Below are 19781 nucleotides of genomic sequence, written 5' to 3'. Positions count from 1 at the left end.
GCTGATCACATGATCACTACGATCGCTGTCGGATCGTAGTGATCAGTTTGACAGCTGCGGCGGCAGGGGGGGAAAGAAGAGGATCCACTCACCTCCCTGCCGTTCCAGTACGATCGGCGCCCCCCTCCGCTCTGGCCGGCATCTCCGCTCCATCTGACGTCAGCGCCGGGTCCCGGCTTGATGACGTCATCAAGCCGCGACCCGGAACTGATCGTCAGACAGAACGGAGATGCCGGCCGGAGAAGAGGGTCCCGTGCGGCTCATCGCTGGGGCCTGGAAGGTAAGTGAAGGCTGCGGGCAGAAGGGGGGGCACCTGCCACCATGGGGGGGATCACAAATCGGGCAGCCACAGACGGGATCCGGCCGCCTGACCCCCCCCCAAACGCGCGCACCCCCCTCCCGCGCAAAATGCCTGGTCCTTAAGGGGGGGGGGGGTAGGTGGTCGGTCCCGAAAAGGTTAATGTTCCCTTTTGAAGAAAGCTGACCAAAATCCTTCTGATTGTATCTAAACAAGGAGAATTTTTATGAGGATTTTTTTTTTTATCTCTCAACAGCATGCGAAAATGTATTTTGAAATTTGTCAGACTTTGTGACAGCTAGATTAGAGGACGATAGCGTTATCCCGGGCTGTACAGTTCCAGATATGGCAGGGGGAGCTGCACCGATCTGTATGTGAACACATGCGTGGGCAGACACCGTGCTTGCAGCCTGTTTCCCAATGCCACAGGCTTGCCAGCAGAGCCAGTCTGACCAGTCTGGGTGTCGTTCATGGCTGGGAAGTTCCATTGTTTTAGCAAGTTCTCTGATCATGCATATCTAAGTTCTGAGAGACAAAACCAAGCGAGAGAGAGAGATAGGAAGTGAGAAACATTCCTTCGTTTGGCAAGACTTAAAGCAGACCTGAACTCAGAACTTCCTCTCTGCTCTAAAATATAAGCAACAGCATTATAACCTTTAAAGAAAAACATTTTTTTGTTACAGTTAATATAAATCCTGCAATAAATCTGCAGTGAGTGTACTTTCTGCTTTCATGGAAGCAGACAAAGAGGTTAACATCCTGTAAATACAAATTAGCTGTTGTGCTGAGGCAGCCAGCTGACACAACTGACATCAAATTACACTTGTGATTAGTCACAGGTGAGGAATTACAGGCGAAACTCTCTAAATACATTCAGGGTGCATTTCTCTCTGTTTTCCTTCTGTCCTGTGCAAGGGTTCAGGTTGTATTTCAGTTTGTAATGTGAGAAATCGTGAGAACCCCTCCTGAATGATCAGTTCCTGTTTGCTTGAACTTGTGCACTTCCTGTTCCAGAAGGAAGTGGAACAAATTTCCTCAACTGGGGCAGACGGCAATTTTAAAAAACAGTGTTGCAGAATGCAGAAGATTTTAAGGTAAATCGGATGTAAACTTCACCTCTGGATCTCATCTCTGATATGTTCTATATACCTAAATAATGTTATTACACATTATTTCACTTTCTAACCAGAGCTGTAAAATAATTCCTGTGTCATGACAGTTAATTTCTGACTATAAACAGATTACATGACTGACTTGAACTGTAACCAAGAATTGAACTTCATCCCAATCAGTAGCTGATACCCCCTTTCCCATGGGAAATCTTTTTCTTTTCACAAACGGATCATCAGGGGGTCTGTATGACTGATATTGTGGTGAAACCCCTCCCACAGTTCTGTCTGTGAACCTCATTGCATTGTGGGAAATAGCGGTTTACAGCTGTTTCCAACTGCCAAAAAAAAGCAAGCAGCAGCTACTTCCAGTGACATCACCTACCAGCAGTAAAAATGTCACCATGTGATAAATGTCAGAATGTAAATCAGGGAGAGGAAAGATTTTACAACGGACAAACACTAACTAAATCATTTTTACATAATTATTGTAAAAATGAAGCACTTTTTTATTACATTAGTTTCACTGGCGTTCCTCTGTAAATTCCACGCATACGAGGAATGTCACCAACGAGGGATCGTTACTCCATCCCTTGGAACAGCGGAGCAGTGCTTTTCAGCGCTGCTAGATTTGGGCGCAGCCAGCGCCGCCATAGACTATAATGGCAATCAGTCTATAGCGGCGCTCAGTGAGTAACGTCGGCTCCGTCAGAAGACAGAGCCGAAGTTACTTAAAAAACACAATAATTCGGCTTCCAGCAATTGCTGGAAGCCGAATTATTTCATTCCCCCACTATCCATGGCGACCTGGAGGGGGAATAGTAATTAAAACGGCCCGGACTTGTGCAGAAGCAGGATTAGCCATATACCGCTGTATCCTGCGCCCAAGACTACCGGCGCCAATTTCAAATGTGCTCTTGGAACAGTGCTGGGCAGACTTTGTACAGACGCTAGACTCTAGGTTAGTGATGTGTTCTGCTATATGGGGGGGGGCAAATGACGTCACATGGCGGGCAATGCAGCCAATGATCCGCAAACTCGATTCACCCGACGGATTGCTGCCTGAGGCGTTTAAGTTCAGTGCACGCATGCTAGATTCTTGGCAGAGGTGGTGGTTTTCAAGTTTCATCTAGTGTGCCTGTGCAGTATAAAATCTCACCAGTCCCACTGGCTCCACCCCCAGTCTCCTCCCCCATCACCCCCGTGTCTGCCGTCACACCAATTTCCACCACATGCCTGGTGCAACACAGTGGTGATGGTGGAGCAGGCTGGGAGTCGCGTTAGCGGGACAGGTGAGATTTTATACTGCGCGGGCTCCGGGGGGGGGACATTTACACGTGGATGTGCAGGCGAAGTCATCAGTGATTATGATTCTAAACACCGTTACCACCACACATGCGATCGAGCACTTTTGACTGAGAACTTTTCAGCATGTTTGAGACATTCAATTGATTTTGGGTTGAAATCGGTCGAATTTATCTATTAGACATGCTGAAAAGATCGGGCATGCTTGTTGCAACACCAATTGTCATCCAATTTCATAAGATGATCGAATTGGATAGTCAATCAGGCCACAAAATCGGTAGATGTATGGCCACCTTGACTCTGCCCCTTCCTATTTAAATATAAGCACGTTTTGACTGGGCGTGGCCATTATGGGACCAGTTTTAAAAAAAAACGCAACTTTTGAAACAAACTTACTCAAGTTATGATTGTCCTTCTTCTGCCGTTCCTTAATGAATGCTTTTGTATCTTGCTCTGTGAAGGAGAAAGCAGACTTTATTGAAAATGGCCGTCTCAAGGAAGGACTAGCTACGTCCTAGATTACAACAGAATGTAACCCTAACCATACTTTACACCTGTATAACCATCTCCGCAAAAACGGTACGGTGGTGCATCTCCGGGGTGTTGCTAGTATACTGAGAGATATACTTTCCAGCTGGAAAATGGGTGTGGCCTTGCTCCATAATTTGGGTGTGGTCATGGGTGGAGCCAAATTTACCTGCAGTCTAAGTAGTCCTGCCCAGCAAAATGTTAGATGAAGCCCCCTCTCCATTAATACAAAAAAATAAATAAAATGCAGCATATCACAGAATAAGGCTCCCTGCACACTGCATGCGATTCCGATTCCGCTTTTTAATCGGTTGATGTAAAATCCGAATCCGATTTTTAATCTTTACTGCATGCTGCATTTTTTTATCCGTTTTTTTCTGTTGAATGTATTCAGGGAAAATCATAACTGAAAATCGGAATCTGACTCAGAAAACGGATTTGCAATGTGCAGGGAGCCTAAGGAAGTGTCACTTTAACATAACTAGGCAGAGTTACCTGGCTACTGTGCTGGCTGGTCTGGCCTGCTGCCAGTACCCCCATAGTATTCCCTGACCTTATAGTGGACCAGTGTTGCCAACCTTTCACTTTATTTTTTACTGACAAATACCTAAAAATTTACTGACAAAAGATTTTTTTTACTGACAAAATCTCCTACGCGCGGCGTGCCGAAAAATGGGCGTGGTCACGCAACAAACCGTGGGCGTGGTCATGGGTGGGGCCAAATATACATGATTTTAGTGTTGCTGTAAAAGGTCTGCCAGGGAAGTTTGAGCTCTGCCATAGTGTTTTCCCCCCTTCCCCCAAAATACATGTAATCTTACAGCATTTCACCAAAAATCCACGTAATCTGGCAGAGGTTCTTCCAAAATACAGATAATATGGCAGTGGTTCCCAAAAAATAGATGTAATCTGGCAGCAGCGATTCCCCCAGCATACACATAATCTGGCAGCAGTTCCCCAAAATACATTTAATCTGACAGCAGTGGTTCCCCAAAAATAGGTAGCCCCAGGTCTATAGGTGTCCCCAGAATAGGTGGCCAGGGGTATAGATGTCCCCAGAACAGGTAGCCAGGGGTATATGTGCCCAGTATATGTAGGCAGGGGTACAGGGCCGGTTCTAGACTGGCACATATGAGGGGGCAGTCAAATGGGTAGGGGGCAACATGCACGAGGAAATTTGCGGCGATGACAGTGGGCATGGCAAGTAAATGCACATAATGAGAGACAGCGTTTCACCAGTAAATGCACATTAGAGACAGCCTTTCACCAGTAAATGCATGCAATGACAGACAGCTTTTCACCAGTAAATGCACGTAATGAGAGACAGCTTTTCACCAGTAAATGCACGTAATGAGAGACAGCTTTTCACCAGTAAATGCACGTAATGAGAGACAGCTTTTCACCAGTAAATGCACGTAATGAGAGACAGCTTTTCACCAGTAAATGCACGTAATGAGAGACAGCTTTTCACCAGTAAATGCACGTAATAAGAGACAGCTTTTCACCAGTATATGCACATAATAAGAGACAGCTTTTCACCAGTAAATGCACATAATAAGAGAGATCTTTTCACCAGTAAATGCACATAATGGCAAACAGCCAGCGTCCTCAGTATATGTAGACAGGGATATATGTGCGCAGTATATGTAGCCAGAGGTATATGTCCCCAGTATATGTAGGCAGGGGTATATGTGCCCAGTATATGTAGCCAGAGGTATATGTCCCCAGTATATGTAGCCAGGGGTATATGTGCCCAGTATATGTAGCCACAGGTATATGTCCCAGTATATGTAGCCACAGGTATATGTCCCAGTATATGTAGCCACAGGTATATGTCCCAGTATATGTAGTCAGGGTTATATGTGCCCAGTATATGCAGCCAGAGGTATATGTGCCCACAATAGGTAGCCAGGGGGTATATGTGCCCAGTATATGTAGCCAGGGTTATATGTCCCCAGTATATGTAGGCAGGGGTATATGTGCCCAGTATATGTAGCCAGGGTTATATGTCCCCAGTATATGTAGCCAGGGTTATATGTGCCCAGTATATGTAGCCAGGGGTATATGGGCCCAGTATATGTAGGCAGGGTATATGTCCCAGTATATGTAGTCAGGGTTATATGTGCCCAGCATATGTAGCCAGAGGTATATGTGCGCACAATAGGTAGCCAGGTGACACCCCCCCCAGCAGGAGGACAGCAGCGCAGTGGAGGGAGAGCTGTGGCATCAGCGGTGAAGAAGGGGGGCAATCTACCCCCCTTCTCTCACCTTAGTGCTCTCCCTCCCTCGCTGACTGTCCCCTCCTGATTCAAGTGCTGAGTGGTGGCAGGCGGCAGCAAGCGGAACTTACCTGCTGCGTCTCTCGTCGCCGGCGCGGGATGATTTGCCGCTACTCTGGTCTGGTCCAGACCAGAGCAGCAGAACTTCCGGCGCAGGAGCGAGACGGAAGGTAAGTCCCGCCCGCTGCGAAACGCCACTCCGCACTTAGATCAGGAGGGGACAGTCAGCGAGGGAGGGAGAGCACTAAGGTGAGAGAAGGGGGGGGGAGATTGCCCCCCTTCTCCACCGCTGCCCACAGCTCTTCCTCCACTGCACTGCTGTCCTCCTGCAACAGGGCGCGCCCTTTTACGGACGTTGCTGAATTCCTTACGGAATTGGCTCATTTTGTATCAAAATTTACGGGCTGCCCGTAAATTTACAGGCGGTTGGCAACACTGTAGTGGACCCCCTCTCATGCTCCCACGAGCCAGCTCCCAGCATGCCCCCATAGAAGAACCGCTGCTCCCTGCATGCCCCATAACAGCATCACAGCGCCCAGCATGGCACCACATCACCCAGTATACCCACACAGAGGCACCACAGCACACCCCCCATTGAGGCACCACAGCTAACTCTGCCTGCGGGACATCTGGGGCACCACAGAATAGATCCGGGGCATGAGCCACTGATCTTTGGGGCTAGAAATGCCCCTGGTGCCTCTACCTACCCTGTATTTCTAAACTTTAATTCCTGTGTGCAGCCATTTCTGTTCTGCACATGTAAAGCTGAACCACAATGAACCAGAACGAATATTGGCAAAGCGTCGCCCACTAGAATCAGGGCCGTTATAGACATAGGCAACACTCCCTGCTCGAAGGAGCATTGAAGTGGACCCGAGGTGAGAGTGATATGGAGGCTGCCATATTTATTTCATTTTAAACAATACCAGTTGCATGGTGTCCAGCTGATCTATTTGGCTGCAGTAGTGTCTGTATCACACTAGAAACAAGCATGCAGCTAATCTTGTCAGAAACACCCGATCTGCTGCATGCTTGTTCAGGGTCTATGGTTGAATGTATAAGGGCTGGAACCCACTACAAATCGCAAATCGCTAGTGTTTTTCATTAGCATTTTGTAAGTGATTTCATGAGCGTTTTCCGGCACTTTTGGGAGTGATTTTTTAAAAGTGTAAGCTTTTTGCCAGCGATTGTGTAGCGATTAGCGATTAGCGATTTTAGTTCTGATTGGGCCTTTCAATGTATCATATTTTTTTATCGTTTGCAGTACTTTAAAATCGCAGTCAAATCACTATGTGTAGCGATTCATGAGCGATTTGCCAGTGCTTCGATACATTACATTGAACCGCAAACGCTACCAAAAACGCTGCATGCCCTGCGATTGCGATTTTGCTCATCGCAATCACTATTGTGGAATATGTTACATTTATTTACATTGGCAGAGCGTTTAAGAAAAGCGCTAGTGATTTAAAGCGCTCCCTAAACGCTCAAACAATCGCTCTAGTGGGTTCCAGCCCTAACAGGCAGAGGATCAGCAGGATAGCCAGGCAACCGGTATTGATTAAAAGGAAATAAATATGGCAGCCTCAAAATAACTCTCACCTCGGATTCACTTTAAAAAAAAATGCAGACCAATTATACCATTCTTTATAGAAATATGATATAAAGCTGCTGGTGTCATAGTTAACAAGTGGGAAAGTTAGGAGTAAAGAAGGTGGTTAGGGTTAACCTCCCTGGCGGTTAATTTTTTTTGCCACTTAGGCAAAAATCCTTTTTTTTTTTTAATTTTATTTTTTGTTTCATGTAAAGCTACCAGAGTGGTAGCTACATGAAACACCACTAGAGGGCGCATGTGTCCCTCTAGTGCGATCGTGGCCGGCATCAAAAGCAAACAGGGGAACGCGTATATAACGCGCTCCCCTGTTTGGCTTCTCCTGTCGCCATGGCGATGATCGGAATGACGTCAGCCGACGTCCTGACGTCAGACGCCTCCGATCCAGCCCATAGCGCTGCTCGGAACTCATTGGTCCAGGCAGCGCAGGGCTCTGGCGGGGGCGGGGGCCTATTGCGCCGATGCGTGCGGGCGATCGCCGCAGAGCGGCGGCGATCGAGCTGTACGCGCGGCTACCAAAGTGCTAGCTGCACGTACAGCATTTTAAAGTGAACAAATCGCCCCACCAGGGGCTGAGATATCTTCCTGCGCGGTATAGCCCGAGCTCAGCTCGGGCTTACCGCCAGGAAGGTTAAGTGACTTTTCATTAAAAGGGATTTGTTAGTGTAAGGTGATCGAAAAGAGAGATGTGCAAAAAACTCAGATGGAAAAAATGTTGCAAACGTCCAAAAAACCCAAAATATTTTTCGATAATTTGGGTATTGGCAACTGTGTATGATGTAGTGCGGTGGCGTAGTGGTTAGCACTCTCGCCTTTTAACGCTGGGTCCCTGGTTGGAATCCCAGGCAGAGCACTGTTTGCACAGAGTTTGTATGCTCTCCTGCTTTCCCCGTGTCTGCGTGGGTTTCCTCCCATATCCCAAAAACATACAGATAGGTTAATTGGCTTCCCTCTAAATTGGCCCTGCATTACGATACATGCACTACACAATACATGCATACACATGTGACTATGGTAGGGATTAGATTGTGTATGTACATTAGGGTCTGCACTCCCATAGAAATAGACCTTCAAGCTGGAAAAACTCTGTATATTCACGCAGGGTGCAATGTTATACAAAATACCTCAATAATACAAAAAAGAACATGCACACCAGCCAATAAATGTTTTCAAATGCAATGCTTATTATTAAAGTGAAGAAACTTTTACATAGACCCCGATACAAGGGCAGGATACAAACATTAACATCATAGCAAAATTTAAACTGTACAGCAAGCAGCAGACGGCGCCCTGCATGATCGCATCTGTTGCTTATCTGCTGTTTGCCTGTTTGGACTTTCTTTGCCCGTGATCAAGAGGCTCAAATTGCCTCGAAACAGCGCTGCTGTTGGGTAATCTAGACTTTCCTCCATCTCTGTTTTGTCAGGATATTGTAACATTGTTTCACTGCTTGCTGTACAGTTTAAATTTTGCTATGATGTTAATGTTTGTATCCTGCCCGTGTATCGGGGTCTATGTAAAAGTTTCTTCACTTTAATAATAAGCATTGCATTTGAAAACATTTATTGGCTGGTGTGCATGTTCTTTTTTGTATTATTGAGGGATTAGATTGTGAGCCCTTCTGAGGACAGTGACAGGACAATATACTCTGTACAGCGCTGTGAAAGATGTCAGCACTATAAATACTAAATAATAATAAAATAGTCTAAGCATACTGGTCTGACCTGGGCACCAAAATGGCCAGAAATGGAGCTCTTTATAACTCACCTGGATATTCCTGCTTAATGTTGGGCAGGTCGGCCGGACACGAGTTGCTGACAGTGATGGCGGGTGCGGATATTCCTGTGGCGCAGAACATGTCGAGGATATTCCCAGAGGTAGGAAGCTGTGGAGACAGTGCTGATTTGTATGGTAGAAATACTCACATCTCTGACTAATCTTACTTATCATTTATCCATTGTCCGATTCCTGACAGGAATACCTCTTTATTCCATCTGCAGTCTCTGATTGCATGAGATCTCCTATTGTAATGCCTGATACACACAATGCTATTTCCCGTCAGATTGACGATCAAATCGATAATTTCTGCCAGGTACGATCTGATTTCCAACCATTTTCTTGATTGATTTTGTATAGAACAGACCAGACGGAAATTATCGATTCGACCGTCAACCTGATGGGAAATTGCATCGTGCGTACCAGGCATAAAGGTGCCCGATGTATAGGCAGATCAACTGAAAGACAACTCTCTCTCTGATTGGAGAGACATCTGGTGCCTGCCCATACAGCCTAGCGCCACCACCTCCAATGCCTCCACATGGCGCGTGCACCGTGTGGTGACATCACAAACACGGGCACCTGGTGCCACAAGGGGTGAAGGCTGAGGAGGCCAGGAGTCGCCACAGCAAGATTTTACACTGCACGGCATCAGGGGGGACATTTACACTTGGGGTGGCAAGACAGGTGGCATCCATCACATTCGTCAGTTACTGCGGTACGGAATGTCGTTACCGCACCTGATCAGGATGGTTCCAGCATGTCTTATAGACGCATCATCGATCAGGCATGTTTGGAGCAGCACCAATTTTCATCCAATCGAAAAATATCATTCAGGCTGCAATATTGGTAGATGTATGGGCACCTTAAAAAGTACCACTACTGCGAAAAATTGTAAAATGTAAACACATTTAAATAAGAGGTATGTTTCTTCCAGATCAAAATGAGCCATAAATTACTTCTCTCCTATGTTCCTGTCACTTACAGTAAGTAGTAGAAATCTGACATTACCGCTGACATCTTCATGGGGGATTCTTAGCATGGCCTTTATCCTCTACAATAAAACCTAAGTGTCTGTGCGCTGTCCCTGTGTAGCGTTGTCTGTGCTGAACCGATGTGCGCAGCACGGACAACGCTACACAGGGATAGCGTGGGACCAGGGAGTCGAGTGTGCGGCCGGTCAGCGGGAGGCCGGGTCTGCAGCGGGCGGGTGACGTGCGCTCGGGCGGCGCGGGTGGGAGCATGCGCTCGCTGTGATACTGCGGTTGGAGGAGAGGAGAGGGGAGGGGAAGTGGGAGGGGATTCCACACAGACCTAGAGCCCGTTTTTAAACGGGCTTAGGCCTCCTAGTTCTTTATAAAGACACTCCCTGAAAAGGATCTATACAAACATGCTGGCCAGCCTCCCTGCTGGCTGCACACTTTTTTAAGCAGTTGGACGGAGCAACTGACATTCAGTAATTGCTTTTGAAAATAAAGAAAACCCTAAAAATCCCCCATGAGGAGATAAGCTAGTCCAAAACCTGTCAGTTCTGTCAGATTTCTACTACCTACTGTAAGTGACAGCGACATAGGAGAAAAGTAATTTATGGCTCATTTTACTCTGGAAGAAATGTCCTTTTTATTTGTATGTGTTTACAATTTTTACAATGGAGGTCCTTTAAGTACATAAAGGAAGCCAAAGCCTTGTATGCCTTGTAGAAGGTTCTTGGCCCAGGCAGCCGGTCAGGGTGTGGCCCCTGCCAAGAATCTAGCAGGTGTACAGTGACTCCTGAACCCCCTCGGCGCATTGGAGAGCATTCTGCCTTCTGGCCGAGGGAAAGATTTTTGAATCAACCCCATGTGACTTACTGTGCTAGGTAGGTTGGCTCGCTCCACAAATCCCATCATCTCCTCATTGTAGCTTGCGTCGTTGTAGCTGGATTCCAAGCTGATGATCTCATCAATGACATCACTGATCTAAAATGGTGAATAAAAACCGTCTAAGGGTAAAAATATAGGTATTTACATATTTCGGTACTTATCCGTTAGCCGGGCGCATCCGGCAGGTGGCTGACATGGATAGTAGGGAAAGATGTAACTCTGGTGGAGTTTTGTCTCCACCTGCCGGATGCGCCCGGCTAACGGATAAGTACCCATATTTCATTGTAAAGGCTGTGAAGGCGCTTTCACTTATACTGTTAGCAATCGCACTTGTCAGAATATTCACCTAAAGTGATAGTTAGGCCGGGTTTTAGTAGCAGTTTATGGATGAAACGTGCTAAGCACCTGGCTCAGCTGGGTGCTACATTAGGATTATACACACCATGCAGTTTTCACCTCAGATCAATCTATAATCTTCAGCATGTCCGATCTACTTCTGATCCAGAAAGAGATCAATTCTGTGCAGTGCTGATCTCAAAATCCATCACTTTCTCCATTGGAAGCAGATCGGATATGCTGGAAATGATTAATCAGTCGATCTGACGAGAAAAATTGCATGGTGTGTATAAGGCCTCTTTTCCACGAACAAACTCTCACAACTGCTCACTGCTGCCTGGTAGCTGCTTGTCGCTGCCTGGTAACTGCTCACTGCTGCCTGGCAACTGCTTGCGAAGCACACAGCTCAACAGTTCGTGGAAAAGAGGCCTAAGCCATTGGGATGATCAATGAGATGTAAATACTTGTGAGTTAATGCAGGATTATGTAATTTGTTTATGCAAATATATGCTGCTTGAAAATGGACCAATCAAGTCCTACCCAGATTTAAATTGATTGGTCCATTTTAAAGCTGCATAATTTGCATAAATATTTACATAATCCTGCATGAACTTGGAAATATTTGCACCTCATTGATCATCCCTAATGCTACTCTACACGGTGGGGTGGGGGGTTCTGTCTGAAACAATCAGGGACAATGAGGGACAGTGATTTATGTCCATGAAAAAACAAAATTAATGTTTTAAAATACAGCGCTGATCCGTACCATTTTTTGTGTTGTAATCGTTGTAAAGTAATGAGCCCCCCCCCCCCCCCTTGCATTTACTCCTTAAAGGGCACCCAATGCAAAAATAAACTAATGAAATAAATTATTGTATCTATCTTCCTTCTCCTAACAATGACTTTTTAAGTTATTACACAGTTTTATTTTATGTTTACATCTACTTTTTAAGTTTTTACTGTGTTATTGTGTTTGCTCAATGACACATTCATTGAAATATGCCAGAGCTAAAATGTATGAACTACTGACCCTTTTTAACTCTTTCCTGCCCTCAGAAGCTATTTTCTGCTAGAAAAGTGTTTTATAGTTGGAATTTCTTATCAGTGAGGGTCACACTGTAGTCACTTCCTGTCTAAGTCAGGACTGAGTCAGCCACTTACATACCAGACATTTAACTCTTTCAGGCAGAGAAAGAAAAAAAGGAACTCAGCCTAGTTATTAGTGTGCTTGGCACTGTACATACACATGTCTACCTCATGTCACATGTCACCTTGAGTATCCTCTAATTTACAATAGGACTGATGTACTAACTAAAGCATTGCTAGTGATCTCAAAGTATATAGAGATGGGATATCATAAGTGAGCCAGCAAACATGGACTGGATCAGTTAAAAAATGTCTGCTTTTAAGTGATTTTGGATTTGCTATTCTCAACTGGGTCATATCACATCACAGTCATGGTTGCGATTAGCGATCTGTGTTGGGCGCCTGGTCTTAAGTACATTAACCCTTTAAAACAACTGTTAATCTATGCGGAGACACTCCTTACAAGAAGGAAGCCCTCAAAACCTCCCCGAGCCAGCAGGAAGTCATGTACCGCGTATGACTTGAGAATGAGGAAGCAGTTGGATTGAGTAGTCTGCAATGTTTCAGGGAAAACACTGTATTTCCAGTAAGGGCTTGGCTCTCTCAGTCAGCTTTCCGTTTGAAATCATTTCCGACTATTCTGAAATTGTGTCATACTTTCTTACAGGGAGGTGCACGTCTCAAATGTCAGTCCGTGCAATCAGCGCTTTTGCTGACCAAACGGGAAATAAATTTACAGGTGTGTATTTTATCCCCAGTGGCGTATATACAGGGGTGAAGGCAGGGCTTGTGCCATAGGCACCACAGGGCCATGGGCACCATATCGTGCCCGCCCCCAAAGCAGCCTGCAAGAAATCGGATTGTGTGGAGGGGTTCTTTTGTCTATGAAGTAGTTAGGATGCTGTTATTCAAGGGTTCTGAGGGGGGGGGGGGGTTGCTATTTTAGCTAGATACACCTCTGTTTTATCTCCGCATAAAAGGGTGTATCTCAAAGGGTACCAGAAGTGACATGAGAAAAACATGTGTGTGAGTGTACAGCCCCAATCCTACATAGAACTAGTGTGTGTACAGTGACCATGGTGGTTGATCAGCTCAGCGTAGGGCATTGGTCCCTCTTCCTGCAAGCTCTGTTGTCCCTCTCCTCCCTAGCAGCACTATCGCTAGTCTGCAGGCTAGTGGCGCGTTTGTACAGAACTCGGCCTGGACCGTCACCAGAGGGGTCAAGTCCCGGTCCGAGCCGGGCGACGTGTCATACGTGTGTACCCAGCTTTAATAAGTTGTTCCTAGCAAAGTGTTAAACTAGAGAATAATAAGCCTCCTGTTGTGCTGAGGGCAGTGCGTACCTCCTTCTCTGAGTTGGAGCCAATCTTCAGCTGGGCCAGGGGGCTGTTGGGGGCGCTGCTGGCCGAGGGGAGGTGGGATTTTTCCGTCTGAGGAGACGCTCCGGAGGTGGCGGTGGCGCCCGTGGTGGAGCTTGGCGCAGAGGCGTGGATGGGCATCTTGGCTCCGAGGGTGCTGGAGAGATAATGTTTCACCTGCTGCCTCTGTGACTGCTGGATGTGGTACTTGGTTGGGTTCTCCAAGTGGGTCTGAACCTGTGTGAAGAAAACACACGTGAGGGAAAATTGACAAAAATGGATCGATATAACAATTACAGGTTATTTGCTTCCAGCCTGGCCATAATGACAATTCTATGGTCCATTTCCTGTGACTGGAGATATACTTTAACCGATATGTCACTCTACTTGTATGTTCTACCTGACCCAAAACAGGATCAGCCACAAAACAACCTACGCATGTGCCTGGGGCCTAGTGGGTGTCAAGTGGTTCAGCTGCCACCTTGACAGTGAATGAATGAGCTGATAACAGAGGAATTCAGCTCTCTGACTGAATTCCTGAACTCTGTAGCTGCTTTTCCTGTTCAGTGCACACTTCTGGAAACAGTTAAAGGTATGTTGCTCAGCAGGGTGGGGGGTGGGCCCCAGTCACTGCGGGGCCCCTCACAAGGCTACTGGTTGTGATACCCTGATAGCTGCTCTGACCAGGCGAATGTTGCTATGGGAACCTGGTGGTGCCAATAGTTAGAATATCGGTAATTCTGCTATCAGCTTCTGTTAGCTACAACACCTCACACTAACCTACACCTAACATTAATCACCCCTACATACACCTAACATTTACTCCCCTGCCCTCAAATATGCCTAACATTAAACACCCCTACCTACACCTAACATTAACTCGCCTCCCCCCACCTACACCCAACACTGATCACCACTACCTACCTATGCCTAATATTAACCCCCCAACCACCACCTAGCCAAAACCCACAGCTCAACTAATACTTACACTGGCTGATAGCCAAGCTCTGTAGCCATTACACAATTGCCGGAGCCCAACTAAAGCACCCGGCACACCATAGCTACAAAGTGCCATTGCGGCCTTTGACAGTACCAGTTGTAGCCGATGGGCTGAGCTCACAAATCGCCTGATCCGCTTGCCTGAAGGACCATTTTATTTTAATCCATTTCTGACCTGGGCCCGTCCTCATGGAAACCTCTGCATAATAATAGGTCAAGAACAGTAAGAGATCATACCTTCAGCACCTCCAGGGGCACCTGTGCCGGCGTTGGGCGTGTTGGCTGGCTCACGCTGATGGCCGCAGTCGCCGGCGGGACGCTACCACGTTCCGCTAACAGCTGAGCCGCTTGCTGCTCCTGTTCTCTACGCTCCTGTTCCTGGGCCTGAGCCCGCATCAGCTGTTGCCGCATCAGGATGCGGGACGACATGCTGCTGGGGGTCTGTAGAGGCGTCTGAGGGGATGGTGATGTGTTCTGACTGCAAGGAAAATAAAAACGTCAAAAAGCATGAATTATGAAGTCTTGACATTAAAACAATCTTTTTACACAGGCTGATGTTTCAAATGCATAAATGCCTCAATTCTCTAAGCATAACTACATGCGGTAAAGCAAAAAACAACTGAGTTTAACAAGCATTTTGTGACATGTGGATTCACTGTTCCATGAGGCTGTTACCTCATGGAATTACCGGTTTGTGGGGTAAATTGCCGACCTGGGAGGTAAATTACAGACTTGAGAGGTAAATTACTGATTTGTGAGGTAAATTACCGATTTGTGAAGTAAATTAGACTTGAGAGCTAAATTATGGATTTGTGGGATACATTTCTGAATTGGAGGTTAATTACTGACTTTTGAGGTATATTACCAACTTGTGAGGTAAATTACTAACTTGTGAGGTAAACACCTCAATTAATATCAATTCACACGTAAATACGCTAAAACTTAAAAGGTAAACACTATAGTAATAACTGAAAATGCATAATTACCTTTGTTTCCTGTCAAGGATATAAATGACTGCAGCCATGTCAGTGCGCTTGTCGCATCAGAGAAGGATTCAGTGCTGTATGTATATCTGCTCTGCCCTCTTTATATTTACACTAACAAATATTGCTATAGGATTAGATTTTGGGAGTCACACCCTGCATCAGATCACAAGGATCACTAAGGAAAGAACGCTGTCCCAGAGTCTAGCCTCACACTGGTCAGAGAGTCTGGTCTGGCATGGGTTAGAGAGTCTGGCCTCATGCAGGTTAGAGAGTCTGGCCTCGCACTGGTCAGAGAGTCTGGCCTCGCACTGGTCAGAGAGTCTGGCCTCGCACTGGTCAGAGAGTCTGGCCTCGCACTGGTCAGAGAGTCTGGCCTCGCACTGGTCAGAGAGTCTGGTCTAGCACTGGTGAGAGATTGGCCTCGGACTGGTCAGAGTCTTGCCTCATAGTGTGTCTTTCCTTACACTGGTTAGAGTCTGGCCTTGCACTGGTTGGGAAGTCTTGCCTCACACTGGTTAGAGTCTTGCCTTGCACTGGTTAGAGAGTCTGGCTTTGCACTGGTTAGATAGTCTGGCCTCACACTGGTTAGTCTGGCCTTGCACTGGTTAGTCTGACCTGGCACTGGTTAGTCTGACCTGGCACTGGTTAGTCTGACCTGGAACTGGTTAGTCTGACCTGGAACTGGTTAGTCTGACCTGGCACTGGTTAGTCTTGCCTCGCGCAGGTTAGAGAGTCTTGCCTCGCACTGGTTAGAGCGGCTGACCTCGCACTGGTTAGAGAGTCTGGCCTCGCACTGGTTAGAGAGTCTTGCCTAGCACTGGTTAGAATGAGAGTCTTGCCTCGCACTGGTTAGAGCGGCTGACCTCGCACTGGTTAGAGAGCCTTGCCTAGCACTGGTTAGAATGAGAGTCTTGCCTCGCACTGGAGTCCTGTCTCGTAAAGCGTCTGTCCACACACTGGAAGCCTGGTTTGGAAAGTTCTATTTTCTGTGTATGAAAGTGCTGAGTGAGTGCCAGTGTTATCTCGCAGAATGTCAGGAATGGACTGTGTTTAGGGATCAGAGTGTTTTTTCCCCCTAGTCATCAACTGACACTTATCTCCTCTTCCTGTTGTCTGCCTGTTGTCAGAATGTCTCTCCTGTATATGTCTACACAGCAGATTCCTCCTGCCCATGCGGCTGTGTCCTGTCTGAACAGCTCTCCTGTCTGCTGCCTCACCTGGCCGGGATGGGCTGACTCTTCAGCTGGTAGAACTGCTCCTCTCTGGGCTCTAGCGCCGTCTCAACGTCAATGTCAGCAACGATGCCAGATTCGGGCAGGATAGGGCTCAGGCTGTGGAGGAGAGGAGACAAAGGGTTAAAGATTGTAGAACCAGAAATATGCAGATGTGTTTCCCTTCATAGTCAGGCATAAGGAGGACAGAGTCTACTCTTCATCATAGACAGGCATTCACTGACCTCACAGCACTTCCCCATACACAGATACCAGGAGACTCTGAGCTCTTCCTAATGTATCAAGACACACGCTGAACTCTCTCTCTTCAATATACAGTACACAGCTATTAGGACACTTCACACCTCCTAATACCCAGACATAAGAGTGCAGTGACTCCTCCCCTCTTAATACCCACACATCAGGGTGCAGTGACTCCTCCCCTCCTAATAGCCAGGCATCAGGGTGCAGTGACTCCTCCCCTCCCAATACCTAGACATCTGGGTGCAGTGACTCCTCCCTGCCCAATACCCAGACATCAGGGTGCAGTGACTCCTTCCCTCCCAAGACATTAGGGTGCAGTTACACCTCCCCTCCCAATACCCAGACATCAGGGTGCAGTAACTCCTCCCCGCCTAATACCCAGACATTAGGGTGCAGGGATTCCTCCCCTCCCATTACACAAACATTAGAGTGCAGGGATTCCTCCCCTCCTAATACCCAGACATTAAGGTGCAGTGATGCCTCCCCTCCCAATACTCAGAAACCAGAGTGCATTGACTTCTCCCCTCCTAATAATCAGACATTAGGGTGCAGTGATGCCTCCCCTCGTAATACCCAGACATGAGGGTGCAGTGACTCCTCCCCTCCAAAAACCCAGACATTAGGGTGCAGGGGTTCCTCTCCTCCCAATACCTAGACATTAGGGTGCAGTGATGCCTCCCCTCCTAATACCCATAAATGAGGCTGTAGTGAGTTCTCCCCTTCCAATACCCAGACATCAGGGTGCGATGGCTCCTTCCTTCCTAATTTGTAACACCTCCCCTCCTAATAACCAGACATTAGGGTGTAGGGACTCCTCCCCTCCCAATACCCAGACACCAGGGTGCACTGACTCCTCCCCTCCTGATAACCAGATATTGAGGTGTTCTGACTCCTCCCCTCCTAATACCCACACATCAGGTTGCACTGACTCCTCCCCTCCTAATACCCACACACCAGGGTGCACTGACTCCTCCCCTCCTAATGCACACACATCAGGGCTCACTGACTTTAGGACATTAGGGGGGTAATCTGAGTGCACGATGAGCCATCAGGATGAGCTCATGCCCTGTGACAGCACATGTTCAGTCTTGTCAGTCCACTGGAGGAAACCCAAAGCATAAAGTTATGCAATTTTACCATTCTGCAGAAAGGCCTTTAGCACGCAGAATTGTGTAGCATTAGGTAACATCGCTGCTCATTTCTGCTTTCAGAGTCTCCTTTCAGCCCAGATCTGCAAAATAATTTCCGAGAGAGGAAGTGGCTGGGTGACCCAGGATTTCCTCTAGTGAATGGACACCACAGGTCACCGGTGGGGCCACGCTGTTCAGGCATCTTCCCCCCTCTAAATACACACAGTCATTTTATTATGTTGCAGTTACTTATCCCTCAAGAATAGAATGGAGGCCAGTTTAGCTCAATGTTACTTTTCTTTGCTTTTTTGTAAATTGTAAACTCCCCTCCAGCACCACCACTAATCTTATACACATAACAAACACTGCTCTGTGCAGGGGCGTAACAATAGACCCCGCAAGGGATGCAGAAGCAGGGGGGCCAAAAAAGCCTCAGGGGGCCTTATGGGGGGAGAAGTTTCTTTTCCCTGTCCTGAGAGACTGACAACTAAGGGCACGGAGAGAAAACGCTTTCTGCTCTCTGCACAATTGCTCTAATGACTGCATCTGCTCAGCCACTGATAAGGATTCATACAAAGTTTTCAAAGTTCTGCAGACTAAGACTTGTAGATTGTCCCTATTCAGTGTTCAGCAGGGTCTTGTGTACAGCACCCCAGCCTCTCCACCCCCTTTCCTAGTTTTCTGTATCGTAGAGATGCTGGAGGAATCTGCAGAGCCAGTTCTGCTCCATCGAGGGGGACAGAGTGAGTGTAATAAGAAGCTGGGAAGGGGAGCACACTCGTCTGTCGGTTTTCTGTATGCGTTTTCTGCACACCATGTGTGTCTGTATGTTTGAAAACATACACATTTTATCACTGAAGCTAATGTAATTGATAGAATAAATGTGTGCAGTGCTTCACTGCTGTCTGTTTTTTATAAAACATATTCAAGTGTGCACTAGCCAATTGATTATCATTGGTTCTCAGTTTACCTGAGCAGAAAGCAAGTGGGGGGGGGGGGGGGGGGGGGGAGGGACCTATCCAAAGTTTTGCCCTATCCAAAGTTTTGCAGAGGGGCCCAGTGATTTCTAGTTATGCCCCTGGCTCTGTGATTAGGGCAACATTGCAGGAAAAAAGCACTTTAGGCTAGGGGCCCACTGGTAGCGCTCTTCTGGAGAACATTCTACCGGTTGACTGACATAGGATGGAACTGCCAAATAAACAAGAAAAACACCATCCCGGTAACTTCATATGCAACTCTAGGCTTCATTATTTTTTTTCGAAGCCCAGCAAGGTTTGCAAACATGTCATGGTGGCTACCCCCTATTTAACCACCCTGGCGTTCTGATTAAATCGCCAGGGTGGCTGCGGGAGGGTTTTTTTTAAATTAAAAAAAAACTATTTCATGCAGCCAACTGAAAGTTGGCTGCATGAAAGCCCACTAGAGGGCGCTCCGGAGGCGATCTTCTGATCGCCTCCGGCGCCCAGAATAAACAAGGAAGGCCGCAATGAGCGGCCTTCCTTGTTTTGCTTATATCGTCGCCATAGCGACGAGCGGAGTGACGTCATCGACGTCAGCCGACGTCCTGACGTCAGACGCCTCCGATCCAGCCCTTAGCGCTGGCCGGAACTTTTTGTTCCGGCTGCGCAGGGCTCAGGCGGCTAGG

General features: G+C 47.1%; 1 protein-coding gene across 1 annotated transcript in view; it reads right to left on the bottom strand.

Annotated features, from left to right (window-relative positions):
• Positions 1 to 19781, bottom strand: part of TFE3 (transcription factor binding to IGHM enhancer 3) — a 67478-nt gene that overhangs the window by 19221 nt on the left and 28476 nt on the right. Inside the window, exons 2-7 of the mRNA XM_068248805.1 lie at positions 16749 to 16862; positions 14783 to 15023; positions 13532 to 13783; positions 10755 to 10862; positions 8896 to 9013; positions 3109 to 3165 (exon numbers count right to left, since the gene is read on the bottom strand). Of these exons, the coding sequence (XP_068104906.1) occupies positions 3109 to 3165; positions 8896 to 9013; positions 10755 to 10862; positions 13532 to 13783; positions 14783 to 15023; positions 16749 to 16862 (890 nt within the window). The remainder of the gene's footprint in view (positions 1 to 3108; positions 3166 to 8895; positions 9014 to 10754; positions 10863 to 13531; positions 13784 to 14782; positions 15024 to 16748; positions 16863 to 19781) is intronic.

This window comes from Hyperolius riggenbachi, chromosome 8 (assembly GCF_040937935.1).
Source record: "Hyperolius riggenbachi isolate aHypRig1 chromosome 8, aHypRig1.pri, whole genome shotgun sequence".
In the NCBI taxonomy this organism is placed as follows: Eukaryota; Metazoa; Chordata; class Amphibia; order Anura; family Hyperoliidae; genus Hyperolius; species Hyperolius riggenbachi.
Note: the sequence above shows the minus strand (reverse complement) of the source record. Positions and strands in the feature narration are given on the sequence as shown.